This window comes from Prunus mume, linkage group LG4, assembly GCF_029339155.1.
Source record: "Prunus mume cultivar Tortuosa linkage group LG4, ASM2933915v1, whole genome shotgun sequence".
Taxonomy (NCBI): domain Eukaryota; kingdom Viridiplantae; phylum Streptophyta; class Magnoliopsida; order Rosales; family Rosaceae; genus Prunus; species Prunus mume.
This window is the reverse complement of record NC_142701.1, coordinates 1,190,713-1,215,558: the sequence shown is the minus strand read 5'-3', so window position 1 is coordinate 1,215,558 and position 24,846 is coordinate 1,190,713. Positions and strand designations below refer to the sequence as shown.

Below are 24,846 nucleotides of genomic sequence, written 5' to 3'. Positions count from 1 at the left end.
TTAACATGGTATCAATCGCCATTGTTGCTTACACTTGAAGCTTTTCGATCCTCTGTTGCTTCCGCATTCTCTGATTCGGCTCGTCTTCTCCGATTCGATACTTCGTCTTCTCCACTTTCTGATTTCTGCAATTTCTAGGGTTTCGTGTCTCTCTTCCTTTCTTGATCGGTTCTTTCTGAATCTTGCACAGCAGGTGTTTGTGGTATTGTCTCACTCACAGGTTGATCTTGCAATCATGATGGTGATCGCTTCGCAGCTTCAGTTGCTTCAATCTCCAATTACGGCCCTTATTTCCTCCATTTCTACATCTGTTAATGTCAAGCTGGATGATTCGAACTACCTCAATTGGAACTTTCAGATGCAACTTTTGCTTGAAAGCAATGGAATCATGGGGTATGTTGATGGTTCGATTCCTTGTCCATCTCAACACGGTTCGACCTCTGATGAATCTGGTATCCTTTCTTCTTCTCCAACTGATGAATATATGGTATGGAAAATGCATGACAGAGCTATTATGCAATTGATCACTACAACATTATCACCTATTGCTATGTCTTGTGCGATTGGTAGCACTAGCTCCAAGGATCTGTGGATTAGGCTAAAGGAACAATTTTCCACTGTATCTCGGACTAGCATTTTTCAGATGAAATCTAATTTGCAAACAATTAAGAAGGGTTCTGATTCGATAAATCAGTATCTTCATCGCATTAAAGAAGCTAGGGACTATCTTTCTGCTGCTGGGTGTACTTTGCGGATGAAGATATTGTCATTCTTGCCTTGAATGGACTACCTGCTGAGTATAACACCTTCCGATGTGTTATACGGGCGTGAAAGTGTGATTTCTCTAAAAGATTTTCGCTCACAGCTACTTGCAGAGGAAACCATTGTTGAACATTCGGTTAATACTCCTCTTATGACAGCTATGGTTGCTAATACAGTTCCACTTACACAAAAGGGCCTCCTTTTCAGCCTCAGAGTTTCTCCCCGACTCATGGTCCATCTCAGGTGGCTACTAGAGGTTTTACACCTTATAATGGGAACAAAAACAAGGGTAAAGGCAGATTCACTCAGGGATCTAGATTTTATCATTCTAGACCAGTGTTTTCCCCTATGGCACATATGCTTCCCAACTCTACTCCTGGAGTTCTTGGTCAATCACCTGGTCAACGTTTGGCATTCCTTCGCACCCATGATTCAAATCATCAATTATGCAACTCTGAGGGACACACTGCTCCATTCTGTGGGGCTTCTCATGAGAAAACCAAATGTCACATCTGTGGTAGAAGTACTCATACCACCTGGTATTGCTTCTATAATGATAAGGGTCCAAACTATATTGGGATGCATACCACTGCTTCATATTCTTCACGGTCATCCTATCCTGTGCAACCACAGAATTTGCAATACACTTCATATCAAGCTCCTCCTCAGCATTCCTCATTCACACCTTCACAGTTTCCGGCTTCGCAACCTACTATGCAAGCCATGCACAAGTGCTCACTCTGCATCTCAATCATCCAATTCTTGTGTTCTTCTCCAAGATGGCTCACCGATTCGGTGCTACCAATCATATGACAGCTGATTTGACTAATCATCACTGGCCTCCCCGTATCCCACAAATGAAACAATTCACACTGCAAATGGTGAAGGTTTGAAAGTGTCTCATGTTGGTCATTCTACCATTCATACATCAGTTTCCCCAATCAAATTGAACTCAGTGCTCTATGTTCCTCAATTAACTCAGAACCTGTTGTCAGTACATCGACTTTGTCTTGACAATAATTGCTGGCTTATATTTGATGCCTTTTGTTTTTGGATTTAGGACAAAGCCACAGGGAGGATCCTTTACAGAGGCTTGTGCAGTAATGGACTATATCCTATCCACTCCTTGTCCACTTCAAACTCACAGACACCTTCTCAAGCTAAGGCATTTCTTGGCCAACGTGTTCAGTCTAATCTGTGGCACCATAGGTTAGGTCATCCTACCAATAATGTTGTTTCTCTGATGTTGAATAAAGCTAATGTTCATGTCCCCAAGACCTCATCCCCTATGATGTGTCATACATGTCTAGAAGGGAAATTTAGCAAACTACCTTTTCCACAACATCTCAATAAGTCTGTCACTCCCTTTGAAACTATCCATACTGATTTGTGGGGTCCTGCACCTTGTATATCAGTTGATGGTTATAGATACTACATCATCTTTGTAGATGAATGTACCAGATATTGCTGGATCTTTCCATTAATCAACAAGTCTGATTTGTTCTCTGCGTTTGTTGCCTTTTATTCCTTTGTTGTTACTCAATTTTCTGCTCCAATTAAAATTCTTCAAACTGATGGGGGGGAGAGTATACCAGCAACAAATTGAAAAAATTTATTCTTGAAAAGGGCATTTCACATCACCTCTCTTGTCCATATACTCCTGAACAAAATGGGGTTGCTGAGAGGAAACATAGGCATATCATTGAAACCACTATCACCTTATTACAAACAGCCAAATTGCCATCTCAGTTCTGGTCCTATGCTTGTCAAACAGCCACATATCTAATCAATCGTATGCCTACTGCTGTTCTTCATAACAAATCTCCTTTTGAGATGTTATTTGGGACATATCCAACCCTTGCTCACCTTAGAATTTTTGGATGTGCCTGTTTTCCTTTACTCAAACCATATAATAGCACCAAATTGCATGCCAAAACTACAAAGTGTGTGTTTATTGGGTATGCCACCAAATATAAAGGGTATTTGTGCTATCATGTGCCTACAAAGAGAGTGTTTGTTTCTAGGCATGTTATATTTGATGAATGCCATTTTCCCTACACAGATTTATTGCCTACACATTCAAACACATTCACATCTACACAATCATGTCCACGTTCCAATTGTCATTTGCCTATTGTTACTACCGAGAATATAGTTGTCCCATCCATTCCAGATTCTACTCCTCCAATTTCTGGTCTCCCTACACCTACTCCATCACATATATCTGCTTCAGTTTCCTTAACACATTCTGCCTCCGATTTTCCTGAAGTTTCTCCTAGTTCTCAGTCCATTGCTGCTTCAATTCCAGCCTCTTCTCCAATCCCTGTGGCACTTGACATCAGATCTGGCTCTGGATTAGAAACACATGATTTTACTCCTGATACTTTACAAGTAGTATTGTCCATTCCTCCACTCAATATGCATCCCATGCAAACTAGAAGCAAGAGTGGGATTATTAAAAAGAAAGCTCTCTTAGCAAGTGTTCAGGACTCTGGGGGAACTGATATGTCCTTGGTTGAACCAGTTAGTTACAGTCTGCCATCAAAGTTCCTGTGTGGTTACAGGCCATGAAAGAAGAAGTTAATGCTTTACATACTCAAGGCACTTGGAGTCTAGTTCAATTGCCAACAAACAAGAACCTCGTTGGTTGTAAATGGATTTTCAAGATTAAGAGACACTCAGATGGGTCTATTGCCAGACACAAAGCACGGTTAGTTGCTAAGGGTTTCAGTCAAGAACCTGGATTGGATTATGGGGAGACTTTTAGCCCTGTGGTGAAGCCTACCACAGTTAGGTTAGTTCTTGCTCTTGCTGCTCATTTCAATTGGCCTCTTTGCCAATTAGATGTCAAAAATGCTTTTTTGCATGGTATCCTACAAGAGGAGGTATACATGTCTCAACCTCCTAGTTTTGAAGATCCAACTCATCCTCATCTCCTAGGGCATGGAATGATCGGTTTACTCAGTTTCTTCCTTCTTTGGGTTTTGAAAACACATACTCTGACTCCTCATTGTTTGTTAAGCATGTTGGTCATGAGATTGTGGTTCTGCTCCTCTATGTGGATGATATCATTATAACTGGCAGTGCTTCTGGTGCAATTACTCAGGTTATTAGTGCTCTTACTACTGAGTTTGATATCAAGGATTTAGGGTTGCTCCACTATTTCTTAGGGATTCAAATCACTAAAACTACCACTGGTTTGTTTCTGTCACAAACCAAATATGTTGCTGATCTATTGGTTAAATCTGAAATACTTGAAGCTAAACCATGTGATACACCATGCCTCCCTTACAACCGGTTACTCAAAGAGGATGGGGAACCTTATTCCAATCCTAAGTTGTATAGAAGTATTGTCGGGGCTCTACAATACTTAACTTTCACTAGGCCAGATATTGCATTTTCTGTGCACCAAGTCTGTCAGTTTATGCAAAATCCAATGGTGTCTCATTTTACTAGCTTAAACGTATATTACGGTATCTAAAGGGCACAATGCAGTTTGGTATCTCATATACTAGAGGAGATTTGCAGTTAAAGGCCTTTAGTGATGCTGATTGGGCAGGGGACCCTAATGATAGAAGATCTACTACTGGTTTGGTGGTATTTTTGGGTAACAATCCAATTTCGTGGTCCTCTAAGAAGCAACAAACTGTTTCCAGATCATCAACCGAAGCTGAATATCGAGCCTTATCCTTTACCTCAGCTGAATTGGATTGGATCAAACAATTATTAGCATTTCGCACATTCCACTACCCAGTGTGTCATCCTCTTTGTGACAATCTCTCAGCCATTGCCTTATCTTTTAATCTGTTCAGCATCAAAAGACCAAACACATAGAGATCGACGTGCATTTTGTTCGTGAAAGAGTATCATGGAAACAACTCTCTGTGCAATTTGTGTCTTCCCAATTGCAATTTGCTGATATTCTTACAAAGGGGTTGAGTGGTCCTTTTTTCAGAACTCATTGCTGCAATCTCATGCTTGGTTCCTCACAGCATGCTCTTGAGGGGGGATGTTAGAGTATAGAGCTTTAGATTGTGACACTTGTCACAATCTTGCTGTAGTAGTTAGTTTGTTTGTTATCTATAGCTATATAGAAGACTTTCTCATGTAATTACTCATTGATTAAGAAAATATATCAGATTGATATTCTCTCTAGCTTCTCTCTCTAGCTACTCTCTCTACTCTCTCTCTCTGTTCTTGGTTCAATATACCTATCAGTTGATATAGCTTAACAGCATTGAAGCCTCATGTTTTGCGAAACCACTATTCTAGAACATTCGTCCTCATCTATAAAAACTCAAAGGCTACTTAGCCATCTCTCACACTCTAATCACTAATTAGGGTTTTGGATCGATCAGCTTCCAAAGAGAGAGAATGGTGAAGACATCTGAGGCGTCTAAAGCCCGAGATGAAGAGTCTGATGATGGTGTCATTTCTATCGGAGAGCCTGAGCCTCAGGTTTCCTAAACATCGATCTCAGGCTCTCCTAAACATCGAATCAATGATTTACCAGAAGTATATTTCTATATCCTTGTCTCTTTTGTTTATCTTTGCCATGTTAATTTCTGTGCTTAATTTACGTGTGTTTGATGATAAAAATTTCGTTTTCTTGCTTCTTGTCTGCGTAGATCTGTCAGATCTGTCTGTGAAACTTGTGTATTCAATTGTGATTTTAATGGATTGTTTTGAAACTTAAAAGTACGGGGGTATTCAGTTAGGATTTTTAAGTAATCAATAAAAATCTAATGGTATTCAATTATGACTTTTAAAAGATAAGAAAAAGTACCGTGGTATTAAAAAACTTACTGATTTTGAGGTATTTCATTAAATGATATTGTGTGAGACTTTTGAGTGTGTGATATAAATACCAAATCACATAACAAATCTCATCTTCCTATGCATGATTCTCATATATGCTCTCATACTTTTTTTTTTAGTAAATTTGGCTTACACCCTTCAAATTCAATTTGCCGTACCTAAAACCCTTCACTTTTTGTTCCTATAAATAATACCCAATTTGTATAAGTAAAAACCCATGACTAGGATCTAACTCAGCAAATTACCTAATTAAGCATAAAATCTGATTTATTGTACTTTTCAGATTCCAAAAATAGCCCCAACTAAACCATTATTGCATTTTGTATATTAATGTAGGAATCAATATGGAAATAGTTTTTAATTGGATTGTATATAATGATAGATGTTGAATTTGGAAAGATCTCCAAATGGTTGTAATGGATGTAAGAATTAATTTTGAAACATTTTAAAAAAAATTTAACAATAAATTCAAATTTGGGTAATCGGTTTGTTTAATAAAATGTTTATGTTATTTTCTTTTTATGAATTATGCATGACTAATAATCCACTTTATAATTGTTTATGAATAAAATTGTACATACTGATTATGTTGAAAAAATAATGTACCTTACTTGTTTGTTTTATGAAAAATATAATTTACCTAGTATGAAAAGTGTACATAGTATACCTACATTATTCCAATATACCTACATTAATTTTAATGTACTTACAATTAGGGATTTAGGTATTATATGTCATCCAATGTACCTACCATTTGAATAATATACCTACTACGAATAAAGTACCTATTATTTATCTAATTAATGTACCTATTTTTTTCTATAAATAATATAGCCTTTTTTCTCTGAATAAAGTACCTATTATTTGTTTTATTAAAAGCAATTTTTTTAAATGAACCTATTTTCTCTCTCCAAACCTATTTTTTCCTCTAATAATGTACCTATTTTTCCTCTCCAAATAATGTACCTATACACATTTACAGGTGTATTGTAAAATAATTTACTTGTGGGTAAATAATGTACCTATATTTTATATAAATTATTGTGTACCTATTTTTAATTATGAAAAATATGCGCAATTAAAAGTAACTGACTTTGTTTTTTTTTTTTTTGGTAAATAATATACCTATATTTTATATGTATATATTTATATTATATTTTTCATAGGTACATGATTGGATATGTAATTTACAGATTTTTTTTTGTTTGCAATTTTAGTGGGCGAGATGTGAGAGGGAATGACAACTAAAAGAAATGGGGTGATTGATATGCTATTAATAGGGAGTATATTAATTACAATTATGGCAGTTAATGAAATGCTTGAAATAAAATTATAAATAAAATATGAAGTTTAGTGGCAACGATGTAAAAACATAGAAATACTACGACCTCTTATATCCTACTGGTCATTTAAATTTGAAATTGGGTTTTACACATAGATTTATAGAGTGATGGGTATATGTCTAGGGAATAGAAAATGTAGGGGTCTATATTGGACAAGCCCTTTTTTTCCCCACTATTTTTGTATGCTTTCGACTGTACATAAAAAAAACTTTTCATAAAAGAGACGATAAAGAAACATTATCAAGAAAGACAATATTACCTCTTCTGGAGCTAATAGGCATTTTCCAATAGCTCTTCTTTCCTTGTAGACAAGCTTTTTTGGAGCAAAATTATATTTTCGATACTTTTTAAAAAAAAATCTCCTGCTTATTGTAGACATTTCCTCGCAAGGAGTTACAGCCCTCCACAACTCTACCGGTGTGCCCACAAGTTGCTTGATCTAAATCCTCAAACGAGGATTTTTTAAATTAAAAAAATTTATGCGTAGCTGCTGCACATACAACGCACATGGCAAAATATCTTTTCTAATTCCCTGTCCCAAAACGTTTGGGACCAGGACAAAACAAAAAAAGAAAGAAGAAGCCTTATCCACAATCTAGAAGAAATGTTGATAAGGTGCAATGTGTTTTTTTCACTCCACAGTTTTGGTCCAAGCTTTGACAAAAACTGGAGTGGTCATGGGGTTGGGCTAGGAGTTTTTAGTACGTTTCTTTATTTTGTATTTCTAGTGCTATCTGTTTTACATTAGATGTTGGTGGTTTTGGATGTAGCTTCTAGCCTCTACTTATGCTTTTGTATTTCTATTGTTGGTTTCTCAGTTGTGTTGTGTTTTTTTTAATGTATTCATTCTAGCCATGTGTGGCTATGTTGGGAGTTACATTGTTGATGTCCATGTACTCTCCCTGGACTAACCTTTGATGGATTACTGTGCTTCTATCTTTATATTAACCCTAAAAATTGGGTATATTCCTTCAGGTTATGTATTTAGGTGAATGATGATGGGTGGTAGAGTTCAAGCTTGTATAGAAGTATAGATAAAATCATGTAATTGCAATCTATTAAAATCATGAGTAAAATCATATAATTACAAATCCAGCTGAAATCCATTATATTAAAATCATGTAATTACAATCTATTAAAATCTCAATTGAATACACCCCCTAAAGCGTCTTCTCTGATTTCTCTTGTTGTTTGGATCTAAATCTAGTCTGGACAGATGCGCTTATGTTGGGCTCTAAGTTTTATCATCTACCGAAACTAATCCTCAAGTTCTTTCTTTGTGCATGTGGATTGGTTTTATCCATCCCATGTATCTTTGAAATTTGTTTGAAGGTGTAACATGGTAGTTACATATAGTTACGTTCCTTTCTTGTCTATGAACGTAGCCAATCACCGTGGGGGAAACAAAATAATTTTTCTCTGTCGTTTCAGTCTGCCACAGCTTGTCGAGTTTGCATATTACAAAATGTTCCCAACTCAAAGATGGTAGATGTTGATTTTAAACAAGAAGCAAATCTTACAGTCTAGTCTATGTGATAACATCTCTCTATATGCCACGGGTTTCTTCCACTGACATTTTTTATATCTTGCTTTCTTCCAGAATTGACAGAGATCTCCTGGGGTCTTAGATGTTTGGATGCACAACCCCTCTTCCTGTATGTACTCAATTTCATCTACTTTTATTAGAGGGAATTTAGCCCAAGTATTTTTTCAGTGTTTTCAAAGGCATGCCTGACATTAGGCAGCAGTGATTCGCCTCAGGCGCATCATAGCTCATGAAAGGCGCTTGAAGTTTGCGCTGTGAAAGGTGCAAGCCTCGCCAGAGTTCCTTTATTTGAAAAATCTGATTTTGGACGATCTCCGTGTTGTTTCGGTTAAGCTGTGCGTTTTAGTTTTAAGTTTGAATATTAGACATGCACCGTGTTCAAAAGAAACCAGCTTACCCATTTATTCCTTCCCTCTCCCAAAAGCCAAAGTTCCTAAACAGACCAACAGAAACCCTCCCACCTTCCACCATCAGTTCAGTCCACCTCCATAATCTACTCTTTTATCTATTCGAACTAGGTAGAAAGGCACTAGACTTAGAGAGATAATATAACCAAAAGGATATATGGTAAAGAATTGAGCAATAGTAAGAGAAATTTTGAAAAAACAAGTTTGATGGTTAATTTATACTCTAGAGTGGCATTCAATACATTCAATAGCTGTTTTATATTTTTGTAATTATAATAACTCAATTTAGCCTCAAGCTTTGAGGCTTTTCATAAGGAAGTTGCATTGGTTGCGACATTGATTGAGTAGCTTCTCATATCTTATTTTGGACCAAGTTTATGATGTATATATGCGAAGTTCTTTCATTTTCATTCTCCTAGCTTCATATTTGGATTATTTATAGATCAGGTTAACTATTATAAATATCTGAATTTTCTTTTCCTATGCATGTTCTGTTGTTTCATTTGTCATCCAAATGATAAAGATTATCTAGGTGCAAAAATTGAAGATTCACACTTGGGAAAGAGAGAGGCGTCCAACGGCCTCTAGGATTCCAGTTATTTCTTCAGGAAGTTCATCAAATCTACACCTTTCTGGTTGAGATGCTCCAGTGGAATTCTCACACTCCTAATCTGTCTCAAATCACAATATGCACTTATTAACAAGTCCCCAAATATCTTAAGCTAGCGATGGTGATCAACACCTTTTCGTGAAGCAAAGGCAAGGGCCTGACCGAATACAGTCAATTGAGCCACTGTAAAGCAGCATTGCCACTCCAGCAGCCTTCTGGCTTGCCACTCTATCAGCCTTCCATTCAAAGTCCTGGACACTCAAACTTTGAAAAGTCGAAGGACTGGCCTAAGTCTAGCCGATTAGTTATATGTATGTATGTGCTCCAACTTTGCTGGGTTGTATGTGATTGTAATCTGATGATTAACAAAAGAAAGGATCACTTTTTTCTTGTTAAAACAAGGTATATTTCTTATTGTAATTAGAAAAAATTAATTCTATCAATATTTTTCCATAGTGGCCAAGGTTTATACTTCTGTCTTTCTTGTATGCTTGGCTTACACTGTTGATACATCAAATAATTTTGCTCAGTGAAGGGTAACGCACATACAATAGAAAAAGAAAAAAGAACCAACCAAGAATAGAAAAACGAAAGTGCTAATAAAGCTAACTTCCTTAGCTTCTCACAGATGGTTGGGATGAGTCTCCACCAGATATTGGACTAGAAAATAAGAAAGGCTTGGGTGCAATTTGCAAAGAATGAAGGGGCCCTTCCAGCATCTCTACTACTTTGCTCATTGATGGCCGATCAGATGGAATTGTTTGAATGCACCACAAACTTATCAATATCAACTTTCTTGCTACTTCTTTCCCGACTTCTGATATGCCCTCCAAGATAATTTCATCCTTCTCTAGCTCTAGATCTTTATAAACATTATGTGGAAACAGTTCACTGGTATGAGACCCTCCGTAATCCAAATTCTTTCTTGCTCCAACCATTTCAAGAACCAACATCCCGTAGCTGTAAACATCAGATTTCGGAGATATTCCTCCGAAGTTTCGACTAAATACTTCTGGCGCCATGTATCCTGCTGTTCCTCTTGCTCCCAACATGGACACAATACTCTCCTCCGTCTTGCATAATTTGGCAAGGCCGAAATCTGAGATTTTCGGCCAGAAGTCTTTGTCCAGAAGAATGTTCTGTGGCTTTATGTCAAAATGCAAAATTCTTGTGTTGCAACCACGATGTAAGTATTCCAGCCCTCGTGCGACGCCTACTGAAATTTCGAATAACATTTTCCATTCTAAACGAGGAAAATTTGTGTTCGAAGATCCTTGCCTATGTATGAACTTGTCTAAGGATCCATTAGGCATGAACTCATAGATCAAAGCTCTTTTATGCCTCTCATAACAGAATCCTGAAAGCTTGACTATGTTGACATGGGAAGTTCTACTAATGCTTGCAACTTCATTAATAAAGTCTTCTCCATTACCCTTTGGCTCGTTTAGGACTTTGACTGCCACAAGATGGCCATCAGGTAGGGTTCCTTTGTATACAGTGCCATATCCTCCTTTGCCAACCTTATCTTTGAATGAGTTTGTGAGTTTCTTTACATCTGAATAACTGTACCGCTTTCGGGGTAAACGAGCCATAATTCTGTATAACTTGTTCGATATCAAGCTCATACCTGTGCTCCGTTTTGAAGTACCTCTTCAAGAAGAACTTCCTTTTCCTTGATATGAATATGATGCAAATGACGCCGATGGTTATACCAACACCTGTCCAAAAGGCTGTATCCAAACAGTGTGCAAGTTAATTAGGCAGTTCATTAATTTTCAAAAGGAAGAAACTTGAAGTCTATGTTATATATATATGTATTTCTTTTTCAAGAAAATTGAAGTCTATGTTATTTTTCAAAACTTCATTTGTAGATGTTTTACAAAAGATTAGCCAAATATTGTTCTTGCAGAAAATCAATTGGATTGAAAATCATTTAACCATTTGATTATTATTGTGCTCATTTATGACTTTTAGATGTTTCAATAATATTTGATTTGGCTAATTTTGTCGTAAGAACAATTTACGAATGAAGTTTTGAAAAATAGACGATCCGGTATTTGAATTATATCCCTTTCTTGAAGCTTTCGTCATACCTATTGCCCCCTTGCGCTGAATATCTGCCACAAATATGTACAAATAATCATTAATGATGAGAGACTATATATATGTTACAACATTGCTTACAAACTATGGTATTATTATGCATGCGACCCATTAGTTGGCATCAATTAAAAGTCAACCATGTGACAAATCTGGAATGGAAGCTCTGAATCTTCATGTTTGATAAGTTCAAATCTAAAGGGACTTAAAATTCTTCAATTGGATGATTAATCATATAAATAAAAGGGAAGGTGTGATGTAAAGACCAAAAATAAATGTTTGAGGACTAAAGAATTCATAAACTAAACTGAGGGACCAAAGAGATGGATCGAAATAATTAAAATAATTAAATAGGCCTAAAATTCGTTTAGTTGGTGATGTAGCAAGCCATCAATGGTCAGACATTTGACTTTACTTATTAATTGTTTTATCTGGTCTTCAATATTAATTTGAAAGCATATGTTGACTTGTACAACTAAATTGGAATTAACATTTTTAATCATTCAGTTATAAATGCATATCATGTGGATTAATAAGACCCTGATAGGATTGTCAAGCTTTCGATTTAATATGTTATTCACACAGCTTTCTTTTAATATCAAATATGTTGTTCACAGAGCTTTCTTTTAATATCAAAATGAACTCCAGCATTGGTGACATCAGTGCAGGATAACTACTCTTAACCACTTAAGCTATAAGTCCCTTACATACATCAGCATTAGCAATCTTTAAAGGTGGTAAAAAGCTTGAATTTACTATGTCCGTAGTGGATTCCCAATCTCTACATATACAAATAGTGTATTTACGTACATCCCATTTGATCTAAACCATTACAACAATCTAATGGTTAGATTTGTTGCCACATCAACTAGTCTAATCTTAATAATTACAGTTTCAATAATTTTAAATTTCAGCATTTCAATTTAAAAATTAGGCTAAATGATGTTGCAACAAGTCTAACCGATTGTTCAAATAATTTAAATTAAACAAAATGCACCATTTGTAAATGCAAAGTCTAACCCTCAAGCTCTCTCACACAAGTATGAGCTAAAACAATGACCTAAGACCTAACTAGCAAGGGAAAAAAATTTCTAGTATTAAACTGATTTCAAAGTTCTTAGCATCTTCCAAATCAAACAAAAGATACACACATACCTGATTTTACTGCACATGTGATTGCATAGGGCTTATCTTTGCAAAAACAAACAAACCCACCATGAGTTGTAGTTTTATTATTATACCCACATGTTCCTCCTGATCCCTCACAATAGTTGCATTGGTCATTATCAATCTGCAACCCCAATTCAAAGCCCTCATCCACCGCATCTTTGACGCTTGTTTGATTGTTCTCAAGAGCCAGAGCAGCTGTTTTAAAAACTGGAACAAGCACCTCAGTTTTGCAGGTATCGTTAGCAACTGGATGCTCATCACCTGTTTGATGAAAGGCCACACTGACATCACTGCCGTTTATTGTGCAAACCTGTGAATTAATAGATGGTGTACTTGTATTGCATCCGTAGTAAAAGGTCAGGTTTGCAAGCCCAGAAGCATAATTAAACAGAGAGACGTTGATGCTGGTGTTGACTAAAGTACTCTGGGGACAGATTGTGCTCCAATAATCCTGCCTTGCAACCCTAACAGTACGAGGATTTTTCGGGTTCATTTCGAGTATTCGGAAGCTGGTATTCACCATGTTGATCACCGGGACATTGTCTAGGCATTGAACTTCAAACCCAGGTTTACCACAGTAACTTGCTCTGTTGACTCCCCAGAAGGGGTACCAGATGTCTTCGATGCCACCACAGTTAATAGCTTTTCTGCAGTTTGCATATTGTGGATCTTCTCCACATAGACAAAACTGTATGTTGATCGAAATGAAGAAACTGATGGTCAAAAGGAGGAGGTTTGAAGATTGAAATAGAAGAATTTGCATCTTCTTTTAGAGGAAAGTTCAGAGTGAGAGACCGAGAAAGCCAAGTTAATGAACAAACTGGGAATTCACAGGTTTGCAACTAGCTAGGAAAGAGGTCGTGATGAAGGAGTTCCTCAAGTATTTGTTATTAATTTGTTGTGCCAAGTTTTCAATTGTTGGCCTTTGATTTTAATAAAAATATGGATAGAAGACTTTTCCTTGTGATCAAAGCAACCTGGTAACAGATTAGTATTTAAGACAGAATTATTGGAACACAACCTGTCCCCATATATCATTAGAGATATCAAAGCGACCCGGTTTTAAGATTTTTAGTTAACTAATGATCAGAAATGATTTTAATGAACCAGCTTGATTTGGTCATAACCAATATGTCGGCAATTTTTTATTTTTTATTTTATGTTACTTGGCAATTTCTTTTCGAATAGAAATACCAAAGTGGAAGGACCGCTGAAAGTGAAGACACCTGGTGTTTAGATGAGGCTGATTTTGCATAAGAAATACAAAGCAGGATTTCCCACAGTTGCAGAATATACATACAAATTAAAATTAAAATTTATGTGAAACAAGACACACCCAAATCAAATTCATCCTATTTGGAGTTGATACATCATTAAATAAGTGGATATCAGCACATAACTTATTTCAACTGCTCTCCATGTAAAGAACAAATCACCACACTAAACCCTTTCTTCTCTTAAAGGTGTCAACTCGGTCAGTGCTCATCCGAGACTTTTCAGGCTTGTTTGGCTTTTTAGACTTCTCAAGTCGACTATCTAAGCTGTTTCTAGAAACTTCCGGAAGATCAGAACCCAATTCGGATGAATCTGAAGTGCCGGTTTCAGGTTGTTTGCATTTGTCAGAATCTACTGTACTTGTTTTAGAACCATTTGTGGCTGATTTTGACTTGCCAAGGCTATGTACAAATTTCTTTAGATGTTTAATGAATTCTGGGTAAAGCTCAAGATTGCAATGTCCACCTCCACTAAGCCATAAAGGTTCATACTTTTCCTTGCAAAGCACCCAAAGTTGCTTCCCATGGGACGAATCTACAACCTCATCTGCTGTCCCCTGGACAAGTAACATTTTAGTTTATCACTACTTTCCACAAAACATGTGGCAAATTCTAGTATGAGAGGAGATTGAAAGGAAATGTGACCTGGTGGCTACACTCTCCTGATCCCAACCAGGTGATCATAATTAGAATCTCACATGAAATGCAATCCTCACACCACTCCTGAATAGGTTTTTTTCCTACACTAAGTTAACTTATCTCGCTCGTGAATAGATGCTGCATGAATCACGCTTTTATCAATTCTTACCCATGCCCAGTTGGATTTGAAACTTTGAAGTTATAAGCAGATGTGTGTTTCAACTTAGGATGTGATCATGGCTCAGATTTGACACTTAAAATTCCTTACAATTCAATGGAAGAACTTAATCTGTGATGAACTTATTTGATCAATAGTTATAGTCCACATACTATGTAATATGGTGAAATTCAATTAAGGAGTTCTTTGATGCCAATATATCTGAAGTTCTAAATCATGCTAAAGAAATTCCTGTGGTTATGTTTCGAACTCTATCTGCCTTCAGATGTGTGTGCAGAAAACTGAGGGAGAGGATATACACTTACATGTATAACCAGGACAGGACAGTTCACCAATGCCATTTTGTCGATATTCTGGAAAAACATAAAAAGCAATATAAGCCCATTTGCAGGATGAAAGAAGCAGGCAGTGCGGAATCACTGGTACGAAACTACCTTGTAAATATCAAACCAGTACGTCCGCTTGACAGGGTACAACACCCTCAGCCCTGACAAAATAGGACTGTGTAACACCACACCTCTCAAGGTTGGTAAACGTGAAGCAAGATCAACAGTTGGGCCACTACCAACAGACTGACCATATAATATTAGTTGCTCATCTTTGACCCCATATTTCTCCTTGAGGCATTTATAAGCTGCATCAATGTCGGCATATGTATTATATTCAGTTGCCTGTTTCAAGAGGAAAGGGTGACTGTTACATTATCACAGCTATTAAATTTATGCAATGATGTATTGAATAATTCAAACAAATTAATCCGGCAAGCAATTGACATCAATGATTGAGTAATCAAATCCTCATTTTGTGCATCCCTTGTAATATTGTCTATAGCAAAAAGGTATCAAAAATATATGCGGATGCATCGAGCAACAGTCCATTTTTCTCCTCGAAAATCAACAACCAAACACAATGATTTTGACATGCTAAAGAAACTCCAACCTTAATTTTCTAAAATCAGTCCTCAAATAATGCATCTATACTCGCATTCTCTACCATTATGTGCCCAGAAATAAGATTTCAACAAAATTTATTGTTTCAATTTAAAATTTAAAATTCCCCAGTACATGACTAAGAAGAAAAGATGTCCCCAAAAGTATTTCTTTACATGTCAATCCGCAATTAAAAGTTCCCATCCAAATAAAAGTATAGTAATTTCCTTGACAGCCTGAGGAGCAGCTTAATATTTTTAACAAGAAAAAAAAAGACAATGATATCACCCCCTCACCAAAAAGAAAAAACAATGCACACACAAAGGGACAGCTGATATTATGCACTGCACCATATGGAGTTGGACAAAACATAACTAATCTAAGAAGCTAGCCATCTTATGAAAGCACCGTTGGGCCTAGGCATCTCACCTTCCCAGTTGACTGTCCATAGCCAGAGTAATCATAGCTGCAAAATCCATCAAAACAACACTATTAAGTTAATCCAATAATAGAAACATATTATAATTAGTTCAAGAAAGAGGTATTCCTACAAAAATGAAACATTAATCAGGGCCGCCAGTACGACTGCACAGGTCCCCAACATTAATAAGAGCCCCCAGGTGAGCAGAAGTCTCTAGCATGTGCTCGGTGTTCTTTGGGGATATATCAAAAGCTTGTGAGAATGCTTGTTGGTTGCTATAATTATGAAAGAAATCTTGTATTTGAGTTCTATAATCTCAATGCCACTGCACGCACATGATGCGTTTTATACGAAATTGAACATCTTGTCCTGTTTGCTCTGTTTGATAAAATTATGGAGTCATTCTAAGATTGATATTCTTAATCTTCTTTCATAGAGTGGATTTCAAACTGGAAGATCTTTAATCTTTGTGACAAAAGAAGAAGGACTTGCCCGCTACACTATCAAAGGCAACTCTTCTTCAGTGCTTCAAGTTTCCACCGCAAGCCTCTGGATATCAAGTGTTTCACTAGTTTCTGTTTTTAATTTCGCTTTAGCTTCTATTTCTAATTTCACTTTAGCTTCTATATGTCTTGTCATTTGGTTTTAGCTCCAGTGTTTAGTGGATATGTACATTGTATCACCTGTTTGTTTAGCAATATGAGTATCTTCCAAAAATTAAAGGTAAAAATTCTGAATCTTTCTCCCTCTAGCTATTTTGATTTCATAATTTCAGTTGATTGCTTCAGTTTCACATGCGTTTTCTTTGTGTGAGTGTTAAAAGGACTCATTATTTATCCCTGCACAGGGCCTCAAATCTCAGAGATGGAGCTGAACATAGTCCTGTTTCATTTTTAACAGAAACATCCTATCAGTATTTTTGATGTGTCTGTGGAAGTAAAAGAAACCAAACAAGAACCTTTTTCATCATGCTAGCATTTGAATTTTGAATAAAGTCTAAATCCAATTGAACCAGATAGACAGCTTGCAAACTACATAGTACATACTACAACAGAATGCATATTGCATGTTTCAGTCATTTGGGATTGTTGGTGCATATTGCGTGCATGTTACTGAGGAAAAAATCAACTCAATGTAGCTATATCTTCCTCTTCCCATTTCAACTACAGGACTGTAAGATCAATAGCGACCCAATCAAATTTGTCAATAGGGATCAACAGTAAGATTAGTTACTCTATTTATTATGAACTTCCACTTAAGATGATTAGTTACTATCTTTTTTGTTTATCCAAGACAGTGGCCAAGTCTAAACAATTAATGCAGACCTCTATATTGTGGCTAGAAAACCACATACAGAAACCTAACTCTCACCAGAAACACCTCAATCTTTCTATTACCAAATCTGTCTCAAAACTTATCCATGCATGCAACACAATTGATATATGGAATGACAGTCTCAAACAATGTAGAGCCTTTCGCTAATATGGATGGCAAAGTGCAAATAAGTTGCCAATCTTTGCTATCTGCCATTTGATCAAATGAAGGGTGCAGATTTTAATCTACAACCTGTATTTACCCAGCCAGGCCCAAACAGCATCTTTTGTTTAAAATAAAATAAAAAAATATGGCAGCACAACCTCTGAGTAAATTTTCTCTTCCCCCATGCTAGGAACACTGGAGACAAGATTTGATGGAGTCATTAGTGTGGCAACGGCATGGGGAATCTGGGACTAGAGCCTGAAGAACTGTAAGATGAGGAAGGAGGATATATCGTATTCCTCAATGAGATTAGCCAGGTGTTCCTCGCCCTTGATGGATACAAGGGCATCAACATCCAAAAATAAGATCCTATAGTAGAGAAGATATCATAACAGATTTTCATAACCTCATAACAATCTGTGTCTACTCATTACATATCTACTATGTCTACCTATTACATCTATTTTAAACCTGTACACCATATCTGAACTCTTCTGATATGACAATACTATACTCTCTGACTTTTCTCTACCAACTAATAAACATCTCCCAGCAGACAAAGGATTCTTAAAGGATAGTAGACAGACAGCATTTCTAACAGCAATCTATAAGTTTCAAAATTTTGGGTTCCACTTATGAGTTTCAAAACTGGCTCCACACTTGTATTCAGAGTTATCAGTAAGTGAGGAACAACCACCAATCCTGGATTTATTGCAAATTTGCAAAAAAATCACAATTCAGTTGACATTTGGAAATTCCAAACCGCTTCCTCAGCTAGAAAACTGGCTAAGGTCTTTTAAACTGCATAACGATGCTTCCAATTTTCACAGAACAGCTAGATCTGAAAAACAAGATTCGTCAATTACTCCATCAAGAGAAGAGGATTTTTACTAAATCCAACTGCTGGCACAAAGTATGTATAAGTTACAAGCATCCTTTAATGTGATGGGGTTGTGGAGAAAACTTTTCTTCACCGGAGTGGTTTTCTTTCTTTCAATAAAGTTTAGTTTCTTTTGGTTTGTCACTGTTTTGGGTCCTGGGTGGTAGTTACAAGGTTGTGGATTATTAAATCTACTACCTTCATTTGATCCAATGGTGGATGGCAAACATCCACAACTATAATGTACTTTGCCATCCACATTAGAGAAGAGGTGAAATAATATATGTTCATTATTATACAGCAACGTATATAATATCACGATGCTCAACTGCTTGGCCAGACTGTTGAAATTAATTGCAGTGAATTGACATACAGTGAGTCAGATATCATGCGCAATAAATGCTACATGGGCAATGGTTAACTAAATACATGTAATCAGAGATGCAAACAAAGAGATACTATGCCACAGCCCAAAAGATGTGACGTCAACATATAATGAAAACACATGCATACAAAATTACAAATTAACATTATGTTTCCATTCAGATATTTGAGCATTTTATTGGTGAACATGAAATTCTTCTTTGTTTTTGCTCCAGATGTTTAGATAGATAAATTTTATAGAAAACAGTGTGCATCATCATCAACAATTTCCTTCATTGTTTGCAAACTGCACGTAGACATGCATGCACAATAGCACAATACTTATAAACTCTCCTCTAAGAACCACTATTCACTACCACATAATTTGGCATAAATGTTACTCTTGCACATGAGTGTGCACCATTTGTGATGGTAGGCATGGTACAGCTACACGCATGGTACAGACTGCACGGAACAGCCAAAAACATCTATTCTAGATTTTCCACACAAAAGAGAAACATAACTATGATATAAGGTGTTAGACTTGGGGATAAGATTCTGAGTCCACCATTACAATTATGTTTACAGAGTTTTCTTACAAGAAAAGGTAACTTTTACACGGGCAAATAATCAAAGAATCAATCAAAAAGCAACATGAGTTTGATGGTCATTGAAAAATTAAGCTCTGCTCATTTTATAAATAGTAAAATATCTACGGAAAACTGAAAGATGTCATGGAATTAGAAAGCAAGATATGGTATATAGGATTGACTTTCAACTAGCTGGCACGATTTCAGTGTGCTAAGAATTAAGCTGTCTTTGTTTCGTGTATAGGAAAATATATACATTTGTTTAGTAAATTTGTTGATTTTCTTTAGTTTGGTGTTGATTTGCAATTTCGCGTTTCTGAGAAATATTTGTATAAGGAAACAACTGAGACAACCAGTTTCTTAATGAATTTGCTTCCTAATATATCTTCACAATTAATAACTCTAAAAGTTTCCATTTATACAGAATAACAGGTTCCTCCAACACCACCTATAAATTAACTAAATTAACTAACACCCAATGCTCAAAAAACTTCAATCCACAAGAATTATTGCCAAACCAAATGAAAGCATTCAAATATAGACTCAAATTCAAAATCCCAGAAGCCAAATCCACCATTAAAAACTTCAACAATAAAAAAAACAAAGCACTTACTTACCCCATCAAATTAACCCGAAGGCGAGCACTCAATTCGACGAAGAGCTCGAACATCTGGCCCAAATCAGCAGCATTTCCATGGGAGTAGAGCATAGTAGCCGAGGCCTTGGGGTGCTTGACGTGTACGGCCACGATTTCATTCCCTCGGCGAGTCCTGAGCTTCATCACATCCACGTCGTCCCTTCTGGGCACCTCCGGAATGTACAGTACCCCTCCACACGACTCGTCGGGGACGACTCTGTACGACGGCGGATTCGGCGGGAAAAACGCGAACTTGGCTGCAATCGAAGAGGTCACTCCGCCCATCTTATCGTTCTCATCACAGGCGAAACCAAAATTCATAGACCCCAACCACACACCATTGGATCGATCTGACGGTCGTAATCGACAGAGATATGGGCACGACAGAAAAAAATGACGGTGGGCCAGCGGTGGCGCGTGTAGATGGAAGTCGGTGTCCCGTGGAAATTCAAGGAAGAGAACGTGTCAAACTTAGCCGAGGAAATCACATCATCGTATTTTGAAGTGTTTGGAATTGCTTTTGGTTTTGCTTTCCTTTTTTTTGTGACGGCGATTTTATACGAATGTCTACTGTGTATAGCAGGAGGACGTTGAATTTGGTATAATCAAACTTTGGATAAGATAAGCGGGGCGAAGTGGGGCCTATGGAGGTAGTTTCGATGGCCGATTGAGTTTAGGCTCTTTTAGAGATTTTATTTTTTATTTTTTTGGCCAAAAACCTATTTTACTTTAAAGTTAAGTTGTTTGGTAAAAATAAAATATCTCAATTATTTTAAAAATAATGTCATTTTGATAGCATTTTAAAAGTAGACTATGACTTTTCAAAGATGCTTTCAGAAGTAGAGATGAGCATGTAATGAATTTTTTAGTTCCCTATTCCACATCCAACTCCACCACCACATTCACCACCTCCACAACCACCGCCACCACCACTACTACATCCACCTCCTCCTCATCCTCCGCCACCACAAACCACAACCACAACCACCACCTCCACATCCACCACTACCTCCACAACTAACACCACCACCACCACCACCACCACCACCACCATCACCACCACCACCGTAACCTCCACAACCACCATCCCCACCGCCACCACTACCACAACTACAACCACCAACTCCACATTCATCACCACCACCACCTTCACCTCCATCTCTTTCACCATGACCTCCACTCCACCAGCACGACCATTACCACCACATGATTAGCTCATAACACTTTCAACATCATCATCATGTTTATTTTAGTCATTTATTCACAGTTACAACAGTTTTATATTAAAATTTACCAAATGGTTTTGACACTGTTTTTTGCATTAACAGTACTTTTAAAATATTGTTTATCAAACATGGAGCTGCTTTACTTTATAGCTCATTATTTTCAAAAGCACAACATAAACAACTTTTTTTTAAAAGTGACAGTAATTTCAAACTAGGCCTTAATGTTGTGTGAGGTCTACTGAGTGTTTGATCATCTATATTGCTGATGTGGTGTTTGTTTTGAGAATGTGCCGTTGAGTCGTGGAATCACGTGGTCTTTATGGGTGTGCTGGACAACAGAAAAAGTATGCGAGGGATATTCGTTGTTAGGTCTTAGGACTGGGCATATGATATGTCGTTCTACTTTGTTCGACTAGAGAGAGAGAGAGAGAGAGAGAGAGAGAGAGTGTTGTGATGGTGGGGATGGGCGGAGAGTGGAGGTGAGATGTGGGGGTGGTCGGGATGGGGAGAGGAGATAAGAGAGAGGAAAGAAAGGAAAGAAGTTGCAGTTTTATTATTATATAGTTTTAAATTTTTAAAATTTTATTTTTGGCAAAATTGTAGCAATGGTCCCTAGACTAAGACCAAACTTTACTTTCCGTCCCTCATATTGCTAAATTGTTACGGTGGTACTTTAATTATGCCTCCATTTTTAGAAATAGTCATTTCCGTCATCTCAGTCAACTTTTCCGTTAAAAATGAGGGCACATTTGTCTTTTCATTAATTTTAAATTAATTAAAATGTTATTTTTTTAGAAACAAAAAACAAAAACAAAAACTCTCTCTCTCTCTCCCCCTACCAATTTCTTATCCCCCATACTTGCCCTCTTTGTCGATATAAGCTACCAACTGATGACAGAGACTACGAAGACGGAAGCAAAACATTAGTGGTAGAGTGGAGACCCGCAATGTCCAGCAGCAGAATGCAAGTGAGGACAGTCCCATTTCCTGAAATTATGTGGGCCTAATTTATTATTTTATTTAAATTCTTTTTGTTTCGATGGAGGCTTGCACCACGCATTCCCCATAAAATAATGTTGCCAGGGCCGGCCCTAAAATTTTGGTGGCCCAGGGCAAAGTGAGAAAGAAGGCCCTATAAATGCAAGACTACTTACAAGTAAAAACATTTGTTTTCATTTATACGTGTGTATATAGAATGTAGACCTTTTACAACTAGTAACAAAAATTAGGCCTTAAAAAAAATTCATTTTACTTGTGGAAATGTTTAAATTTTTTTATATATAAAGCAATGATTGAACACAAGAAATTTTTTTGGAAAGAGATTGGAAGAAAAATATGACATTTTAAGTAGTAAAATGCACCAAAGGAAGAAAGAGGGGTAGAACAATATATGTTAATTATATAAAGCACAAATTAGTCCTTACCAAAGTCATTATAGTCCCTTTTTTTTTCTTCCAAAGATTGTAACATCCCACATCAACCAACGGAGAGGGAGGTGATGTGCCTTATATGTACATGCCCGCCTCCATCTAGCACGAGGCCTTTTGGGAGCTCACTGGCTTTGAAGTCAAAGGAACTCCGAAGTTAAGCGAGTTGGGGCTAGAGCAATCCTCAGGATGGGTGACCTACTGGAAAGTTGCTCGTGAGTTCCCATAAACAAAACCGTGAGGGCAGAGAAGGAGGCCCAAAGCAAACAATATCGTGCTACGGCAAAGCCGATCCTGGGATGTGACAAAGATAGTCCATTTGATACATTTATAATCAAAACATCAATACATCAAGCATCATTATTAAAAAAAAAAAGTTTTATTTCTTAACACTAGTAGGACTTGAACATAAATTTGGTTTGAAGCAAAATCGAAGAGAAACCATTAATGCAAGATGGAACTTCATAAATCTTGATGTTATTAGCTTCTTATATATACTCTAGACCTTTATATATACTAGTATATTACTCTACCTCATATTAAGAAACTATTTTAGAAGCAATTTTTAAAAGAAAAATAAAATAAATAAATATTTTGGGGCCCTCCTTGAGATGGGGCCCAGGGCAGTAGCCCTTCTCGCCTGCCACAGAGCCGGGCCTGAATGTTGCCTTCATCCATTTTCAAATCCTAAAGGATATAAAATATCAATCAAATTGAAGAGAGATATAAAACACAAGTGCCTAACAGTAGAAGGTGCTTTTGTTGCCTCCATCCATTTTCAAATCATCTAGAATAAGCAAGCCTCCATCAAAAAACACCAAGAGCCATTAATGGCAAATGAGCTCTACTTGATCTTTATCAAACATCCTCCTCCTCGCATAGCCACAATAATAACCATAATTTAAAAAGGAAATTGGTGGGGTGGGGAAGAAATCGGGCTGGGGAGAAGAAATCTGGGTGTAAGGGGGAAGAAAAGAGAAAGAGTGAGAGAGAGAGAGAGAGAGAGAGTTTTTTAATTTTTTGTGAAAATATACTTTTGCCCATGCCAAGTATCCATGCCATGTCATCATTTTTAATGGAAAAGTTGATTGAGATGACGGAAATAACGATTTGTGAAAGTGGAGGCATAATTAAAGTACCACCGTCACAATTTAGCAATATGAGGGACGAAAAGTAAAGTTTGGTCTTAGTCTAGGGACCATTGCTACAATTTAGCCTTTATTTTGTATTTAATCCACGTGGCGTCATATCATTGGATATATGAGGCACACATGTGTGCCACATCATCAATCTAACATATTTTTGGACGAAACCTGACGACGGTAAGGACTACTTGTGAGCATGCATGTTCACTTTGAGGACCACAAATGACAAAAAAACAAAACAAAATAAAAAGGACGCAATCTAATAGTTTCGCAAACCTCAAGGACGTTTTGTGATAAAAAGCCAATTTTATAAGCTTTATTCCTACTCCAATAAATAGTAGCCCACTCCTGAAGCATATAGCAAATAATAAACATCAATCCAAACCTATATAAATTTGATTAGAAGCAAGACTCACGCTAAGGCTCCAACACTTGAGCTATTCTAATCGTACTGATCTTGGGTTACACCCATAGAGAGCAAACATCAAAATATTTCTTCTAGCCACCCAAAACGTCATATTTGAACCTTGAAAGCCTAGAGGAAATAGCTCTCCTCCTCTAAAAAGTTGTACCAACCTATCTTCAGTGGGTTCTTCAATCTTGGTAAGTCTTTCTTTTTTTTTTATATTCAATTTCCAATTCTAATTGTTATTGTTAAGTTTTTACAATTTAGGGTTTGGGTGAAACTTTTGGAGATTGTTGATATATTTATATTTTATTTTTGCAACTTGAGTTATTAATTAAAATATATAATCAAATATTTTGATACACTCAAAGAGAGAAGCCACTTCACTAGGTAAGCTCTTTTAAGTTTTTTGCAATCGAACATATTTTTTTGATGTTGGACAATTTGTTTGATTTAGTATTTATTTATATTTTGTATTTCTTTATGTTATATTTGC

The 24,846-nt window shown here is 36.8% G+C and overlaps 3 protein-coding genes and 1 long non-coding RNA gene across 5 annotated transcripts; 2 read left to right on the top strand and 2 right to left on the bottom strand.

The window, feature by feature from the left end:
* Positions 1-238: 238 nt before the first annotated feature.
* Positions 239-4,596, top strand: LOC148917606 (uncharacterized). The gene is given in 9 exon segments (XM_089049873.1): positions 239-743; positions 746-821; positions 823-1,301; positions 1,396-1,649; positions 1,823-2,216; positions 2,825-3,285; positions 3,327-3,647; positions 3,785-4,174; positions 4,258-4,596. Coding segments are annotated over 9 exon segments (3,219 nt in total).
* A 435-nt stretch (positions 4,597-5,031) lies between these two features.
* LOC148917605 (uncharacterized) lies at positions 5,032-9,961 on the top strand. Of its 2 annotated transcripts, XR_016125994.1 has the most exons (4): positions 5,032-5,277; positions 7,299-8,408; positions 8,524-8,578; positions 9,400-9,961. It is a non-coding gene; the product is annotated as an uncharacterized LOC148917605 (long non-coding RNA). The 2 variants fall into 2 exon arrangements; XR_016125993.1 differs by lacking the exon at positions 7,299-8,408.
* On the bottom strand, positions 9,943-13,855 carry LOC103328674 (LEAF RUST 10 DISEASE-RESISTANCE LOCUS RECEPTOR-LIKE PROTEIN KINASE-like 2.1). The gene is given in 4 exon segments (XM_008231082.2): positions 9,943-11,060; positions 11,062-11,216; positions 11,580-11,603; positions 12,742-13,855. Coding segments are annotated over 4 exon segments (1,917 nt in total). The 5' UTR covers positions 13,520-13,855; the 3' UTR covers positions 9,943-10,100.
* A 133-nt stretch (positions 13,856-13,988) lies between these two features.
* On the bottom strand, positions 13,989-20,719 carry LOC103328635 (alpha/beta-Hydrolases superfamily protein). Its single transcript, XM_008231036.2, has 5 exons — positions 20,127-20,719; positions 16,206-16,242; positions 15,282-15,518; positions 15,153-15,200; positions 13,989-14,587 (listed from the first exon to the last, which is right to left on the bottom strand). Exons 1-5 carry the CDS (start codon positions 20,465-20,467, stop codon positions 14,189-14,191), a joined length of 1,062 nt encoding a protein of 353 aa, XP_008229258.2. The 5' UTR covers positions 20,468-20,719; the 3' UTR covers positions 13,989-14,188.
* Positions 20,720-24,846: the final 4,127 nt, after the last annotated feature.